This window comes from Cydia pomonella, chromosome 1, assembly GCF_033807575.1.
Source record: "Cydia pomonella isolate Wapato2018A chromosome 1, ilCydPomo1, whole genome shotgun sequence".
Taxonomy (NCBI): Eukaryota; Metazoa; Arthropoda; class Insecta; order Lepidoptera; family Tortricidae; genus Cydia; species Cydia pomonella.
Window position 1 is genome coordinate 49,197,095 of NC_084703.1, and position 17,869 is coordinate 49,214,963.

Genomic DNA, 17,869 nt, shown 5'->3' on the forward strand with positions numbered 1-17,869 from the left:
GCTTAGGCTTCTCCCTTCTGACGTGTTGGAAGCCGGTGTTGCTCGAAGCTAACATCTTTACAAGCCAGTTCCGAAAATATATTAAACGACCTTTTTGTCAATGTCAGGCGGGTTAATTTAACTGAACTGAGTACACTAGACTGTACACTACGCTATTTTTCATATTTCGGATTTTTTATGTTATTTATTTATATTTAGAATCACGAGATTTTCCGAAGAAAAAAAATCGTACACCAAAAGTAACTTCTAATGTTGACTACCCTTAAACGTAGTCACGTAAATTTGAGTACAGTCATTGCTGAGCCATGCAGGGTTCAAGGTAATTTGGCTATCAATACTAACTGTATGAAATGTCCAATGTTAGTAAAGCCTAAGTGGCTTAACAATTTAAGTCCTTGACTGTACACTGTCTTATGCTTGATTAGAAGTTTCACTTTGATGTGACAAATTTGAAAGAGCCATGTTAAATGTTTTTTTTGTTATAGAAATTAGTCGTTGCTAATTATTACCACACTTTGAATGTGATTGGTTGACGACCCCACACTATCATTACTGTGTACAAAGTTAGTTTAGTCCGGCTAGTTAGGTGCTCTACTAATAAAGCCAAAATCCAAATCAGAGTCGTAATGTATTTAAAAAGACGATACAAAGCTCTGTGACATGGTGACACTATTCCAAGTTAGGTGTTGTCTGCATCAGAGACTGTAGATTATAAAGACTGTCAATCACCATACATGTATTAGTCTTGTACCGATGTTCATTCGCGGCAAAGTTGGATACGCTACACTTGTTATCATTTCAGAATAGAATATAACAATATTTATTTAGCGTACAAAAATATTGCACATAAAACAATTTACTATTAATGATAATGATTTCCTCATATGTAGGGTATGAATCCAAAATGTATGGGAAGAGCCGCGGATCCGGATCCAGATCCAAATAATTTCATAGATTTCGGATCTGGATTGCAAACCCTACTCATAAGTGATGTGAAAAGTAGTATGTGTCAACTTCCTTTCTTAACATCATTCCAACTGAGTTTTCACGACATTGGCGCATTTTTTTACATAGCTTCGTTGACACATTGAAAGCGGTCATATCAATATACAGGGTGATTCATGAGACGTGAGCTGGACTAAGACCACACAATCAGTAAATGTTAATGAATCGTTCACCATCATATTTAAGTAAAACAATCACGCTTTTTATCTGTTATTTAACTTTTTCTTAAGGACAAATTTGATTATCTACAATCATGGACACCCTACAACAATTAATTAACAAAGATAAAACCTCTTTAACCGTTATGACAGCACTTTGATTATGAAGAAAATAAAATGTCACACTTGAGTGAGATACGATTTTATAAAAGTAACCACACTCCGATGACATTCAATTTGTCACTTATTATGGATAAAACAAAGAGGGTGACCATAAATATCGTAAATAAAATAAAACTCTTTTTTTTTAACAGTAAAAATTAAATTAACGTTAATCTCACAAATACTGGTACGAAACAGTTGCTGATAATTTACCGAATATGCAGGCTTGATCCTGCTCACGTCTCCTGAATCACCCTGTATATTTTCCTGTTTAAAGTTGTAAATTGTAATTGTCAACTGTACCCAAACTATGTGAAAAATACGAAAATATAAGCTTATTACGTTTTATGAATAGTGGGCAAGGCCAATGTTTCCATGGACGAAAGAATATGCAAGCACCACGCGGCAGGACAAAACTGATTCCGTAGCACGCCGATTTCCCCGTGATTACGCACGACATGCACACATTCACTGAGACTTAAAGCTGGAATGGATCAAACCCGTTAAGTTATAATACGTATCCGCTTCTTTCCACCATCGCTGTACGCGTCAACATTTCCATATTCGCCACTTAAATTTTTAGCTGTCCTCAACTGTGCGTTTCTCCAGAAACTTCCTGCCTTGCACAGCTAAACTGTGGAATGAACTGTCGCCCGTGGTATTTCCAGACCGATACGACGGTAAAGCTTACCATCACGTGATTGTGGCACTAAAACGAGTCACCGGCGCACGAAACGGCGCACGGAATTTGCACACTGCAGTCAAGCCACTGGCGCACAAACGGCGCACAGAATTGACGCACGGATTTGGCACGGTGGCGAACGAAAATGGCGTACAGATTTGGCGAACGGGTATTGGCGCGGTGGCGCATTAAATGGCGCAAGATGTCAATGCGTGGCGCAGATCGATTGCTTCGGACCACGACTGGCGCACAACTTGCTCTGCTTGCTTGCCTATCCAAATAAACGTGTCATGAAATCGCGGTTAAGTCAGGACCTCACCCTTTTTAACTTGTTCAACACAGATAGGTGAGCAATCTGTATTCTTAACCAGTCTCTGTCGATATGTAAAGTTCAGCCTGCCTAAAAGAGAGCAGAATCAATAGCGATCGGGTAAGGGACGTTTGCATTTAGAAATCTATATGCGGGATAGCCATCGGCATGCTGCATGTACCAGTAGACTTTCTTTTTAACCCAATTTAAGAGTTTAAAAATGAAAAATTACTAATTAAATAGGTATTATTTTTGTTTGTTTTATTGGACATTAATCCTATTGTAGTTCATGATTCGTATGAGTAAAACTTTGCTATTAATTGATATAAAATTAAGTAGATTAACGGCCCGCTTCGAAGAATGCAATACGATAACGATAAGTTCTGGTTTAGATAAGTTCTCATTTAGATATCGTTTGCATGTCGTAAAATTGACAGAAGCAGCTCGATTCGGGCAACCAATGTCACTTTGACGTTAGAAATATCGTAGATAGATCTTATTGGGATCACAGCGGAATCGAAACAAACGTCAATTTTGACATATCGTTTAGTTATCGATCTTTTAACGCATTCCCTGCCAGCAACCCGACAGACGGGCGCTCAGTCCGTAGTCGCTTTTCGCTACATACGCATTTTCCCATGTTATCGGCTACGCGCCAGACGGGCGCTCAGTCCGTAGTCGCTTTTCGCTACATACGCATTTTCCCATGTTATCGGCTACTGGCTTGCTGGGTTGCTGGCAGTGAATGCGTTAAAGATCTTTTCAAGATCTTAAACGTGTTTTAATCATTCTCTAAAATTAGGCAGCGGTAAACATATACACATGTTCTTAATTTTCGTGCTCCTAATAAAATGCACCAACAGCTTGCTGGTAGATATAGCGGAGAGATGGGACTGTCCATTTTTTAGTCACTGGGTGTCTGTCCATCGTCCTGTGTACCAAGACCCCAAATGAAAAGCTGTGAGATCTAGGTTAAGATGCACTAACACTAGTTTTGTAAGTCTGTATATAACTAACAATCTATGGGCAAAGTGGCCTGAAATAAAGAAATACTAAAAAAATAATAATAATCAATTTTGAGTTACGAGGGAAGAATACCTTTGCGATAGCTATGAAATTCAATTTTGTATTTTGAAAAATTTGAAAAAACAAAAACCTACATACTACATACATATGTAGAATGTAACCCCCCCCCCCCCCCCCTCGATCACGATCTCGTGGTACATTTCCTCTTAAACTGATAATACTGCAAACGGGAATATAACCAACCCACGAGCCAATCCAAGCCAACAGCACTATAGCGAGGCAATAAATAAGCAATAAAAGGGTTACGTGTCACGCCGCACTAGCCCCGTTACCAGGCTTCACTTGCCGTCACGTCAGAGGGCTCATAGCAATTAGTTTCATGTCTCTTTTTTATACTACGTCGGTGGCAAACAAGCATACGGTCCGCCTGATGGTAAGCGTCTCTGTAGACATAGGCTAGTTACATGCGCGTTGCGACCCTAACACCCCGCACCCTCGTTGAGCTCTGGCAATCTTACTCGGCGGAACACAACACTATGAGTAGGGTCTAGTCTTATTTGGCTGCGGTTTTCTGTAAGGTACTTCCCCAGTTGGACTCTGCTCTAGATCTAGAATGACATCCGCTGTGCTGTGATCTACCACACAAAGCGTGATGACATTCACAGTGCCCATACCTCTCTTTTGGACGTAGTTTAAGGACGTACCTGGGTCCGAAATGTCTCTACCTCGCCTGTGAATATACCTAAAATTAAGGGCTCGGGTTTTCACTTTACTTATATACGGTAATAGTTCCTATTAGTCCGATACGAACTTTAAGGTACGTCAAACTTTTGCTAAAGATACGCTATGGATTAGATATATCTGTGTCAAAATTGACGCATCTTCAAACAAAAGGGTAACTTTTGACACTGACATATCCAATCCAAACCCTCATATAGGGACCGTGCGCGTTGGGGGGTCTGCCATCTTGTAGCCTGGAACGGAACCATAAACATGCACATGTACACGTCACGTGTTTTCTTGTGCATAGTAGGCTCTGCCATCTTGTGGGCTACATCGGAACAATAAACATCAAATTTACGCCTCGCGCCAAAAATCTGACGGCACCTGTGCTGCCTCCTACAGTTCATGCACGCTCTCTATAATTCTTTAGGAAATTATTGACGAAGGTATTTACAAGTTCGAATCAGGCCGTATCAATTAACTCAATTAACGATGTTTTATCAATGTTTTCCAATGTAAAAATATATGTTTATTAGTCCTAAAATACCTGTTCGTCCTCGGAATGCTCCACTGGCGTGAAGTGGCGCAGGACAGGGCAGAGTGGCGCTCTCTTGTATCAGAGGCCAAGATCCTGTTTGGGTCACTGAGCCAGTGAAGTAAGTACGGCCGTGCCCCAACTTAAGTCACCAAATAGCCATATTAGTTGTATAGAAAAGTGGATACTTATGTACAAAATATTAACTAAAATCCCTTCTTCTTTATTTTAGTCTGAGCGAAATGAACGCACGAACGACAGGTAACTGATATGATTCCAAATCCTCTATCAGGTGCACGTTAGAATTAATTGGCTTGACAGATTAAGAAAATGTCAGGGCTCAGATAGTCGGCTCTTTATCATTTGTCACCATGCCTGTCACGTTGTAACAAGTGCGAAAGTGACAGTCAATAAAATGCCTTCTATGCTACCGCCGTTTTAATTTATTTTCTGCAAATCTCTGCAGCTGCATTCTGCACCCTGCGGAGAGGCTGCCGTGAGCATCGCGTGTTTAGCCTATATGGACATTTGACCCTTAGAGCATTTAACCAACCGGAGTCGCCTTTAAGAGTCGAAGACCTCGGCCAATTGTCATACTCACGTCATGCTTATTATAAGGACTGATGTTTAACTGACATGGCTATTAATACGTTACTTACAAATAGTCATACATCTGACGTAAAAAAAACCGTAAAAATCGGCAGACTGTTTTGTACAGAAAATTACAGACGTCTCCAAAAAGACGTCCTTAATAAATAATTGTTCTATAAAAAGATCGTCCTTATTACAATGTTCTATAAAAAGGACGTTATGAATAATGAACGTCAAACAAAAAACTCGTTCTTTAACACATTCGCTGCCAACGTTTTCGTAGCGCTACGCTCGTGGCCGATCCCAGCGTTTTCCCGCTTTGTAGAGGAAAGTGACTACGAACAGAGAACCCGCCGAGCGAGTTCCCGGTACTCAGTGTGTTAAAAAGGTTGACCTATACAGGGTGATTTCTGGGTCGTGATCCAGAACTACTTTTTCTGACTCTGTAAATGATCCACATTATCATATTTGATTAAAATAGAATTAGTGATTTTTTTCTTATTTTTAAGTAAAATTAATCTCATACTAAGTAATCATGGTCACCCTATGCCTTTTGACATACACTGTGTGGAAAGCGACAAGACGTCACATTGAGTAGGGTGACCAAATTGTATGCAAAAATGTTTTTTTCTACTGGTCATCATTATTGGTGATAATAAATAATTAGCAACATCGTTAGGCTCATCTTTGAATTCTGTACGATGTATAGTTCTCTTGCTCCACGACCCCGAAATCATGTCCTGTTAAAAGGACGTTTTGTAAAAAATGCTCTGCAAAAGTACATTTTCTTTCTGTAAGCCACTAACCTGTAGAAACAAGGTGAAGGCGACCCACTGGTAGTACTTGGCGCGGCGGTGGGGCGCCGCCCCCGCGCCCTTCACCCCCGGGTACGCCTCCCCCGCGCCCCCCGCCACTGTGAACGTCGAGTGGATCCAGCAGTATGTGTTCAGCACGTCCTCCGGAATGTCCCTATAAATGGACAACTTTTTTAATAACATATAAATAAAATAAATATTATAGGACATTATTACACAAATTGACTAAATCCCACAGTAAGCTCGATAAGGCTTGTGTTGAGGGTACTTAGACAACGATATATATAATATATAAATATTTATAAATACTTCAATAAATAGAAAACACCCATGACTCAGGAACAAATATCCATGCTCATCACACGAATAAATGCCCTTACCAGGATTTGAACCCGGGACCATCAGCTTCGTAGGCAGGGTCACTACCCACTAGGCCAAACCGGTCGTCAAAAATAAAATCTTTTGACATAAATTTCATTGTTAACACAAGCTTTAATCACTAACTTTCCTTTTAATAGGCAACTAATACTGCCCTATTCGAAGAATGAGATACGATAACGATAAGTTCTGGTTTAGATAAGTTCACATTTAGATATCGTTTGTATGTCGTATAATTGACAGAAGCAGCTCGATTCGGGCTACTAATGTCACTTTGACGTTAGAAATATCGTAGATAGATCCTATTGGGATCACAGCGAAATCGAAATTAACGTCATTTTTGACATGTCGTTCAGTTATCGATCTTTTAAAGATCTTTCCAAGATCTTAAACGGCTCTTAATTATTCTTCGAATCGGGCTGTAACTTTCCTATCAATAGGTAACTAATACTCGTAAAGACAATTCTAAAAAACTCAAACAGGTTGCGTTGTTTTATCACAGAATTTGTATGACCACTTCTTGTGTCCATCATCAGATCAGCTTGATGGTACCATCATTTTGCTTTGACATCCAACTTACATATCTATGTATGTTTCTTCAGTTTAATGTAATAATGTAAAGTGGGTCTAATTAAGCTTGCAAGATTTGACCCGAACGAACATACATACAAACATTGTAAGTTAAGATAAGACTGTATCATCCAGTGGCGCCCTCATTAGGGGATTGTGTTTTTTTTATAAACCAATCATTTTTTGTACACGGGCGTTCTAATGCACGCTGCTCAGTATAATCCCAAAACCTCCTAGCAACGGGAATGCACATATTTTTTGGCTTCCTTATATATATCGTTGTCTAAGTACACTCAACACAAGCCTTATTGAGCTTACTGTGGGACTTCGTCATTTATTTTTTATTCCACGACGATGGCAAACATGCATACGGCCCGTCTGATGGTAAGCAGTCACCGTAGCCTATGGACGCCTGCAACACTAGAGGTATTACATGCGCGTTGCAGACCCTAGAATTTGTGTAATAATGTCCTATAATATTTATTTATTTATATTTATCGTGTATTTCGGTCGTACCAGTCCGTACATGTTTTGTCGTGAGACGCACGATTTATTTTTATTTTTATACTACGTCGGTGGCAAACAAGCATACGGTCTGCCTGATGGTAAGCAGTATCCGTAGCCTATAATGCTATAGCTAAATAATGTGATTCGAATATCTTTCTGATATCAGTGTCCGTTCGAATCGGCCTGATAATTCGTTCGGAGCGTTTCTTCGCCTATGGGTGGCCGAGCCTACGGTATAGCGTCGTAGAGCCCTCTACGAAACTCGCTACGCCGTAGAGGGTCTTGGCGTAGACAGTTGCGGCCCGATTCGAAGAATATAATACTATAACAGTAAGTTCTGGTTTAGATTAGTTCTCATTTAGATATCGTTTGCATGTCGTATAATTGACAGAAGCAACTCGATTTCGGCATCCAATGTCACTTTGACGTTAGAAATATCGTAGATAAATCTTATTGGAATCACAGACGAAATAAACGTCAATTTTGACATGTCGTTTAGTTATCGTAAACTACTTGAAATTCGAGAGTCAAACCAAGATAAGTTAGCAGTGATTTCGACCTCTCAGACAGTGCAAGTGTTATTTTAACCGTCAAGCTTCTATGAAATTATGACGTTTACTTAACAACTGTGGGCTAATCACGGTCCCATTTTGATCGCCTGTCACGTTCTGACAAGTATGTAAGTGCGAAAGTGACAGGTGATAAAGCAACTATGCTGCCACCGCTATCAAAACCGTTGCAAATTTATCTTGTTCTGACGATTATTATCTTTTAAAAAATGCTGTTACGTGTCAAATATAAAATACTAATTAAAACACAAGGTATTTCATAATTCATTCATACTAATACTCTGCATCAAAATCCTGATAACTTTCAAGCAACTTTAATAAGGAGACAATAGAAAATATGGCATTTTGAGACAAGGCATGGTTTTTGCAAATAAGTACAAAGTTTACGGAAGGTGGAGGTAAGGAACGAAATCTCCATGTACCAAAAAGTGTCATCAAAAAATCTTAAATAGGTGGCGCTACAATACCTAGAGTACTGGAACAAAAAAATCAAATCATAGACAGCGACATTCACTCCGTCAATAACGCCTAGGTTCTTAGCTACTCTAGTGCTACTCTGGAGAGATTTGGAACTATTATTTATAGCTGACAGCTGGACACTTTTGCAACAGTTCTACTATAAGAGATTTCACTCCTTTTAATCCAGACTCCATAACAAAGTTATTATGAAATGTAGGTGCATTGAAAATTACTTGATTAAAATCAGTATTCCGCATTATTTGCAGTTTTGAAAACAACGCCATCTATGTCTACCGGTAGATATTACTTGACGACATTGTGAGCAGACGTATCGCCTGAGTAAACAGTTTGTAGTAGGCTCGATAGGTGGCGTAGGGTAATGCTGAATTATTTTAGTGAAGCTTTTAAATTTATGGGGATGGGATATGCCAGTGTATGTTTCGGTACCTATAAATGATTAATGTCTGATTTTTCAAACATCAAATAAAATTATGTGTCAGAAAAAGTTATCACGCTCCCTTTCTTTCACAAGTAAGAAGAAAAGGAGAGTGTTATATTTATACGAGCAACGCGCATGTAACTTCTCCAGAGTTGCAGGCGTACATAGGCTACGGAGACTGCTTACCATCAAGCGGGCCGTATGCTTGTTTGCCACCGACGTAGTATAAAAAAAAACCGGCCAAGAGCATGTCGGGCCATGCTCAGAGTAGGGTTTCGTAGTTACTCTTCCGTCACAATAAGCTAAACTGGAGCTTAAAGTATGGTAGATTGTTAACCAAGGGATGAACTGTGGGTGTACGTCTTTTTACTATGAAGGGTAAACTTTTTGCGATAACTCAAAAACAGCTAAACTGATCATATCCGCTATAGTTTTCATTTAATTTCTTTCTTAAGCTCTACTTACAAGATTTTTTTCATATTTTTTGGACCTATAGTTCAAAAGTTAGAGGGGGGGGGAGAATTTTTTTTTCTTTCGGAGTAACTACCTCCGAATATATTCACTTTATCAATAAATGTTTGTTGATGACCCCTATTAGTTTTGAAAGACCTTTCCAACGATATCCCACACTGTACGGTTGAAGCAAGAAGAAGCAAAAAAAAAAATTACCCCCACTTTACGTGTAGGGAAGGTACCATAAAAAAAATATTTTTTAGATTTTATTCTACGACTTTGTCGGCTTTATTGATTTATATATCCATGCCAAATTTCAGCTTTCTAGCACTAAAGACCACGGAGCAAAGCCTCGAACAGACAGTCAGACAGACGGACATGGCGAAACTATAAGGGTTCCTAGTTGACTACGGAACCCTAAAAAAGATAATTTTATCTGATGTTTGATAAATTAGACCATAATAAAATAAAAAATAAATATACCATTGTGCTAATATATTTTCGGGCGGGTTAACAAAAAAAAAATCTGGTATCTAGACTAGGGTTGATGGGTTGGAACAGTCAGCCTTTTGACTGCCTTTAATTAGGTACAAGATATCAATGTCAATGTGAACATTACAATATTTTGAAAAAAAAATTCAATTATTTAAGAATCAGTACACAAATTGCGATAGCTTGAAGAATGTTTTGATTTGAAACTGGGTTCCAATAAGGTGAGGTATAGTTAGTACCGCGCTTGTCGCTAGTGTTGACACTCGCTAGATGCATAGATGGTGCACTACGTACTAACCTCGTGTGTATGCAATCGATAGGGTTGCCAACGAGGTGGCGCGTGGTGAGAGCCGCGCTGGCGGCCAGCAGCGCTGCCGTCGTGGCGCCGCAGTGCAGCCGGAAGGCAATCGAGTCGATCTTAGGGTTGACACCTTGCTGTTAGCGAAATATAACACGTTACTTTTTTTTATAAAAAGAAATATGATACGCGGCAGCTTGGGTTTTGCCCCGCTGCTGGCGACAACATAGGCTAGGTTTTTTTTAATAATATTAATTATTCTTTTTTGTATAGTTTGGACATGGTTTTACATTTTTCTAAAAAAAACTGTTAAATGCCTATCTTAAGATCAAAGATGAATAAGGGTGATATAAGACACATACATTATTTAGGTATATTGTTTTACATACTGACGGAACAACGTTGTGCACGTTTAAAGCGATGTCTTCATCTGATATGTGGTCTGCCTAGTGGTCTAAGATACAAAATTAGAAAGTTTAAGTTCGGTATGACAATACTGCTTAACAATGAATGATAAAATCGTTTTTTTGTAAAAACATTTGGTTTTTGATAAAAACTTTTATCGCTCACTGTATTTTTCTTTCAACGGGGGAACTAATACTCATAGAGACAATTCTAACAAACCCAAGCACAATTAGGTTGCGTTGTTTTATCACAGAGTTCCTATGGCTACCTTCTGTGTCCATCATCGAATCAGCTCGATGGTAACATAATATTACATTGTCATCCAACTTAAATATGTACGAGTATAAAAAGTATCAGCTTAATCGAATAATGGAAAACAAATGTAATTTAGCTTGCAAGATTGACTAACATACATGCATACTAACATTGCAAGTCAAATAAAAGCTTGTGAAAACCAGTCCAACATGCGACGGTCTACGAAAAAGTTGCATAATGGTACGGAATCCTCGGGCCGCGAGTGCAGTTTTGTGTGGTTGTATTACACTCGGAACATTCTAAAGCTTCCTTACACTACCGATTGGGTTCATAACGCCCCAACCGCCCCTAGGGTCATTAAACTTAATGAGCTCTCTGAAAATGAGCAATCACGCACAGTCCCGCCGCCCGCTCGCCTAAGGGCCGCAGTGGGGCCGGCCGTGTATTACACATATTTACATTTACACACACAAAAGTCAAGCTTAACAGAAAAGTAGTTATTTGTATTTTTTATACTACGTCGGTGGCAAATATGCATACGGCCTGCCTGACGGTGAACAGTCTCCTTAGCCTATGTACATCTGCAACTCCAGAGGACGTACATGCGCGTTGCCGACGCTGACACTCCGCAACCCTTGCTGAGCTCTGGCAACCTTACTCATCGGCAGGAACACAACACTAGGAGTAATACAAGAAGACATCGCTACCAGCACGGCTAGCACATGATTACACGCGGGATAACTCGCGCCGCGAGAAACAACAGTCGCGTGTCACAAATTTCTATCTCGATCTGTCAGTTTCTCGATTTTGGTAGCATAAGTTGGCAGATCGAGAAAAGAATTCCACGCGAGAGAGCCATCCCGCGCGCGACTTAGCCAGTGTGGCCATTTATACTTGGAACAAACTTTTCTTTCGTGGCAACACTGAATCGGTACTAACATAATCGGAAAAATAATGAATAGTCAGCTTTAGAAACGGAGCGTCCCTAATCACGATAACTTTGTCTCCTTCTCGCAGTATTAAGATTAAAGAAATAGCAAATATTATTTTGAAGTCGGAAATGTCAATGTGTCAATCATAATTTGATTCGCTTTGTCGTTACAAGTTGGAGTACATTATTATATCTAAAGATAATTACCTACCTAATAATTAAATACCACTCCTTACGAATGATTGGTGTTTTTTTAAGATAATTGAGATTACCCGAAAGTGTTGGCTAATAAGCTACCATCTTTACGAAGAAGACTGAAGATCTCATGATAATCCCCAACATATCTTCCTTGTGGCTGGCTAGTTGCTGCACCGCTGGCTTTGAAGATAGATTGATGACATGCACAAGTCTGTCATCAAACACGGCGCCTAAGCATGCTGCTGCTGGGCGCAGCCATCCTGCCACGGAGGACATAGAAGGGCTCAAGTTGGGAACCTACTCCATACAACGACACTCGAATGTTAAAAACAATGAGTTATTTTTGCGTGTTTTGTATTTTAGCGATCTATGGATGCAGCGTTAGTTTTTTAAGTTTTCTCATATTGCAAATACATAAAAACATTAAGTTATTTTATTTACTCTGACCTCTTTTAGATATTTAGATTTAAGTACGACTACTACGACTCCCACCGAACGGGCGGAGTCGGATCGCATTTCACATTTATGTGGCCGCAAGCCGGTCGGCTGCTCGCGGACGCGGAGACTCCTCCGGACGGATTCTATCGCTTCTGCGATATATAATATATAGGCACATTAAAAATGCGCTCCGGTGCGGCCTGACTCCAGCCAGTCGGTGGGAATCGTACATTAGGGTGGTAACTACAGAATACTCGTATTACGGCCGTGGCCTTTTGTAAGGTGGAGGTTGAGTTGGGCTGCCAGATTCATTATTTTGCATTATTTTATTATCTGCGTATAATAAAATAATGCATATAGTAACAAAAGTGTACTTAGACACCTACTTAGGGTAAGTAATAGGTACCTAAGTACCTATTACTATTTATTATTACTATTACTATTACAGGTGTAGGTTACCTTAAATACCCAATCTGAAGGCTTTCTCCAAAGTTTTAAAATACATTGCGTTTTTGTACTACTACTACTACTACTTCACTCGCTCAGTGACCCAAACAAGATCTTGGCCTCTGACGCAAGAGAGCGCCACTCTGCCCTATCCTGCGCCACTTCACGCCAGTTGGGTATTCCGAGGGCGAACAGGTCTTTTAGGACTTCGTCACTCCAGCGGTATCTGGGACGCCCAGACGGACGTTTTCCACCCGGGTGCACCACATACACTCTTCTCACAGCACAATCCTCTCCCATCCTCTCTAGGTGGTGCGTTTTTGTACACATATTATAAATCATTAGTACCCGGATATACCTATAATTAAACCCCAAGACCGCGGTTTATATCCCACAATCAATTGAAGCACGTGACGAGTTTTTGTACTTAGGTGGTGGTTTATTCAAATATTTGCGTATATATTTTTTAGGTGGTAGGTTGCATGCATTGACTGTAAAAATACGCGTGTAAGTGTAACGGGTTAGCACTGATTGACTAGCACTTAATTATTTCGTGGATTGGCGAAGTAATATTTTTGTATCAATTAATACGGATTTCCACAAAGTAGTTTCTATTAATCACCCTCCAGTCAATTCTCCATCAAACTGTTTGCTTTGTTGATGTGGTTGCACAATCTTAGGCTTTTATTTTTTCTGTCGGGTTTTCATTTAACTTAAGAGAACAAACAAGTAAATGTGAAAAAATACAATCATTTTGTTATTACCGGCATGATATAAATATAGGTATCTTAATAGGTATGTTATAAAGCAATACCACGTACCTACACCTTACCTACCTAGCTAACGGACAAATCATAAAACTCAGGATTCATATTAAAATTACACAGAAAATTGCTGTAGTATGAAATAAATACAAAATATAGAAAATTAACTTTCTTTTAGGACCAAAGTCAACAAAACTTCGACAAAATATGCTTCTCGCGACCCTCTAGCCTCGAAGACAGTTTCTCTCCTTTTGACGTTGAAACGCGGGATATTTTCTCTCCCATAGTGCACTTGTGCTACGAGTTTCGAGAGTATCTCGCGTGGAACTGTCAAACGACAAAATTATGTCGTTTTGACATTTGTCCGCGAGACAGCGGGTTGTCGCGCGCGTCTTATGCTACCGATTCGCGAGAAAGCTCTATGTCGCGGCATTTTCTCGCCTGTCGACTGTCGCGCCCGTCATGTGCTAGCCGTGCAGTAAAGCTAAAAATCTAGAGGGTGCCCTGCATTCGCATAAAATGCAAAAATATAGATTTACTACCGACTATAAGTATAATAATGGTTATTATTATTAATCGTATGGCATGCATAAAGAAGGCAATCAGAGTATAGCCTTGAGGTCGCTAAGCCAGGTAACCAGCTCAAACGTGACTGACTTCAGATCTTCAGCTGCACGGCTAGCACATGACGGGCGCGACAGTCGACAGGCGAGAAAATGCCGCGACATAGAGCTTTCTCGCGAATCGGTAGCATAAGACGCGCGCGACAACCCGCTGTCTCGCGGACAAATGTCAAAACGACATAATTTTGTCGTTTGACAGTTCCACGCGAGATACTCTCGAAACTCGTAGCACAAGTGCACTATGGGAGAGAAAATATCCCGCGTTTCAACGTCAAAAGGAGAGAAACTGTCTTCGAGGCTAGAGGGTCGCGAGAAGCATATTTTGTCGAAGTTTTGTTGACTTTGGTCCTAAAAGAAAGTTAATTTTCTATATTTTGTATTTATTTCATACTACAGCAATTTTCTGTGTAATTTTAATATGAATCCTGAGTTTTATGATTTGTCCGTTAGCTAGGTAGGTAAGGTGTAGGTACGTGGTATTGCTTTATAACATACCTATTAAGATACCTATATTTATATCATGCCGGTAATAACAAAATGATTGTATTTTTTCACATTTACTTGTTTGTTCTCTTAAGTTAAATGAAAACCCGACAGAAAAAATAAAAGCCTAAGATTGTGCAACCACATCAACAAAGCAAACAGTTTGATGGAGAATTGACTGGAGGGTGATTAATAGAAACTACTTTGTGGAAATCCGTATTAATTGATACAAAAATATTACTTCGCCAATCCACGAAATAATTAAGTGCTAGTCAATCAGTGCTAACCCGTTACACTTACACGCGTATTTTTACAGTCAATGCATGCAACCTACCACCTAAAAAATATATACGCAAATATTTGAATAAACCACCACCTAAGTACAAAAACTCGTCACGTGCTTCAATTGATTGTGGGATATAAACCGCGGTCTTGGGGTTTAATTATAGGTATATCCGGGTACTAATGATTTATAATATGTGTACAAAAACGCACCACCTAGAGAGGATGGGAGAGGATTGTGCTGTGAGAAGAGTGTATGTGGTGCACCCGGGTGGAAAACGTCCGTCTGGGCGTCCCAGATACCGCTGGAGTGACGAAGTCCTAAAAGACCTGTTCGCCCTCGGAATACCCAACTGGCGTGAAGTGGCGCAGGATAGGGCAGAGTGGCGCTCTCTTGCGTCAGAGGCCAAGATCTTGTTTGGGTCACTGAGCGAGTGAAGTAGTAGTAGTAGTAGTACAAAAACGCAATGTATTTTAAAACTTTGGAGAAAGCCTTCAGATTGGGTATTTAAGGTAACCTACACCTACTGTACTTAGGTACCTATTACTTACCCTAAGTAGGTGTCTAAGTACACTTTTGTTACTATATGCATTATTTTATTATACGCAGATAATAAAATAATGCAAAATAATGAATCTGGCAGCCCAACTCAACCTCCACCTTACAAAAGGCCACGGCCGTAATACGAGTATTCTGTAGTTACCACCCTAATGTACGATTCCCACCGACTGGCTGGAGTCAGGCCGCACCGGAGCGCATTTTTAATGTGCCTATATATTATATATCGCAGAAGCGATAGAATCCGTCCGGAGGAGTCTCCGCGTCCGCGAGCAGCCGACCGGCTTGCGGCCACATAAATGTGAAATGCGATCCGACTCCGCCCGTTCGGTGGGAGTCGTAGTAGTCGTACTTAAATCTAAATATCTAAAAGAGGTCAGAGTAAATAAAATAACTTAATGTTTTTATGTATTTGCAATATGAGAAAACTTAAAAAACTAACGCTGCATCCATAGATCGCTAAAATACAAAACACGCAAAAATAACTCATTGTTTTTAACATTCGAGTGTCGTTGTATGGAGTAGGTTCCCAACTTGAGCCCTTCTATGTCCTCCGTGGCAGGATGGCTGCGCCCAGCAGCAGCATGCTTAGGCGCCGTGTTTGATGACAGACTTGTGCATGTCATCAATCTATCTTCAAAGCCAGCGGTGCAGCAACTAGCCAGCCACAAGGAAGATATGTTGGGGATTATCATGAGATCTTCAGTCTTCTTCGTAAAGATGGTAGCTTATTAGCCAACACTTTCGGGTAATCTCAATTATCTTAAAAAAACACCAATCATTCGTAAGGAGTGGTATTTAATTATTAGGTAGGTAATTATCTTTAGATATAATAATGTACTCCAACTTGTAACGACAAAGCGAATCAAATTATGATTGACACATTGACATTTCCGACTTCAAAATAATATTTGCTATTTCTTTAATCTTAATACTGCGAGAAGGAGACAAAGTTATCGTGATTAGGGACGCTCCGTTTCTAAAGCTGACTATTCATTATTTTTCCGATTATGTTAGTACCGATTCAGTGTTGCCACGAAAGAAAAGTTTGTTCCAAGTATAAATGGCCACACTGGCTAAGTCGCGCGCGGGATGGCTCTCTCGCGTGGAATTCTTTTCTCGATCTGCCAACTTATGCTACCAAAATCGAGAAACTGACAGATCGAGATAGAAATTTGTGACACGCGACTGTTGTTTCTCGCGGCGCGAGTTATCCCGCGTGTAATCATGTGCTAGCCGTGCTGGTCCAGAATACGAGTGAAGGGGACAGCGTTGGAAAATATGGTCAGTGGTCTGGTCTTCCTCGCCGCACTCGCAGAGAGGGGAATCTTTCCAACCCCATTTATATGTTAGGGAATTACAACGGCCATGCCCAGTTCTCAGCCTATTTAAGCGACACCAAAGTTTGCGGGGGAGGTCAAACCCTTTTGGTATTTTTTTGTTGGGTCGGTGACATGGGTGGTGTGCCCTGTTGTAGCAGCAGACCACTCCGTTTTCCACCGATCTGAGATAGAGAAGTTGTTCAGAGTCTGAGCTGCAGAACAGGGTGGATTTCGGGATTTTAGTTGCTGGGGAGGTGGATGGCAGAATTCATCATGAACTGGCCAGTTCATAATAATGGTTAATTTTGTATAAACATAATATTGGTATTCGTGCCCCGATTATAAGTGCGAAAAATAATAAGAGTGTAGAATATCACAAAATATCACTGGGCATAATTTCAACTGGTTTTTCAATAGCACATCACTTAGTCCAATTTCAATAGCATCTGTCAGGAAAACTAAAGTCTTCATTAAAAAGCTGCCATTGTAGTACCTATTATGCGAGTAAATAAAACAATAAGTCAGTAAAAGTATGAATTACTTATTTCAAAAATATCATGATTTTTAAACACTTTTCATGCATGAAGTAAGAGATTGAATATAAATTGGCTGCCTTTCTAGCTTTGATAGCTCAAACCTTGCCTGTATGAATTAAAGACTTTACGATTTACTCGAAAAATACAGTTCAAAAATGGAAAATATCGCTCCATTTTGCAGTTACGGCGAGTATGATTTTTTGCTATAAATCCACAACTTACAACCAGAACGTTACAACTCCATTTCATCTACAGGCAACCTAGTGCCTATTGATAGAAATATGTAACTCAAAATGCTATAAAAAATTGTACGTAACACGTTTAGTTTTGCCCTTGAATGTGGGGCTTAAACAGCGACACCCCTTTCACATTAACAGTGCAATAACTGGCAGATGGCATTGCTAACATGCTGAGATTAAAAGTCCTTTGGATTCCTATGCGACCAACGGACGCA

At 39.9% G+C, this 17,869-nt stretch overlaps 2 protein-coding genes across 2 annotated transcripts in view; both read right to left on the reverse strand.

Moving 5' to 3' along the window:
* The window catches only part of LOC133528976 (innexin shaking-B-like), a 152,422-nt gene extending 146,338 nt beyond the window's left edge, over positions 1-6,084 (reverse strand). The window contains exon 1 of the mRNA XM_061866590.1: positions 5,999-6,084. The gene's annotated coding sequence lies outside the window, so the exon portion shown is untranslated. The remainder of the gene's footprint in view (positions 1-5,998) is intronic.
* The window catches only part of LOC133528841 (uncharacterized), a 107,895-nt gene continuing 95,961 nt past the window's right edge, over positions 5,936-17,869 (reverse strand). Inside the window, exons 5-6 of the mRNA XM_061866722.1 lie at positions 10,173-10,309; positions 5,936-6,161 (exon numbers count right to left, since the gene is read on the reverse strand). Coding sequence (XP_061722706.1) covers positions 5,936-6,161; positions 10,173-10,309 — 363 coding nt within the window. The remainder of the gene's footprint in view (positions 6,162-10,172; positions 10,310-17,869) is intronic.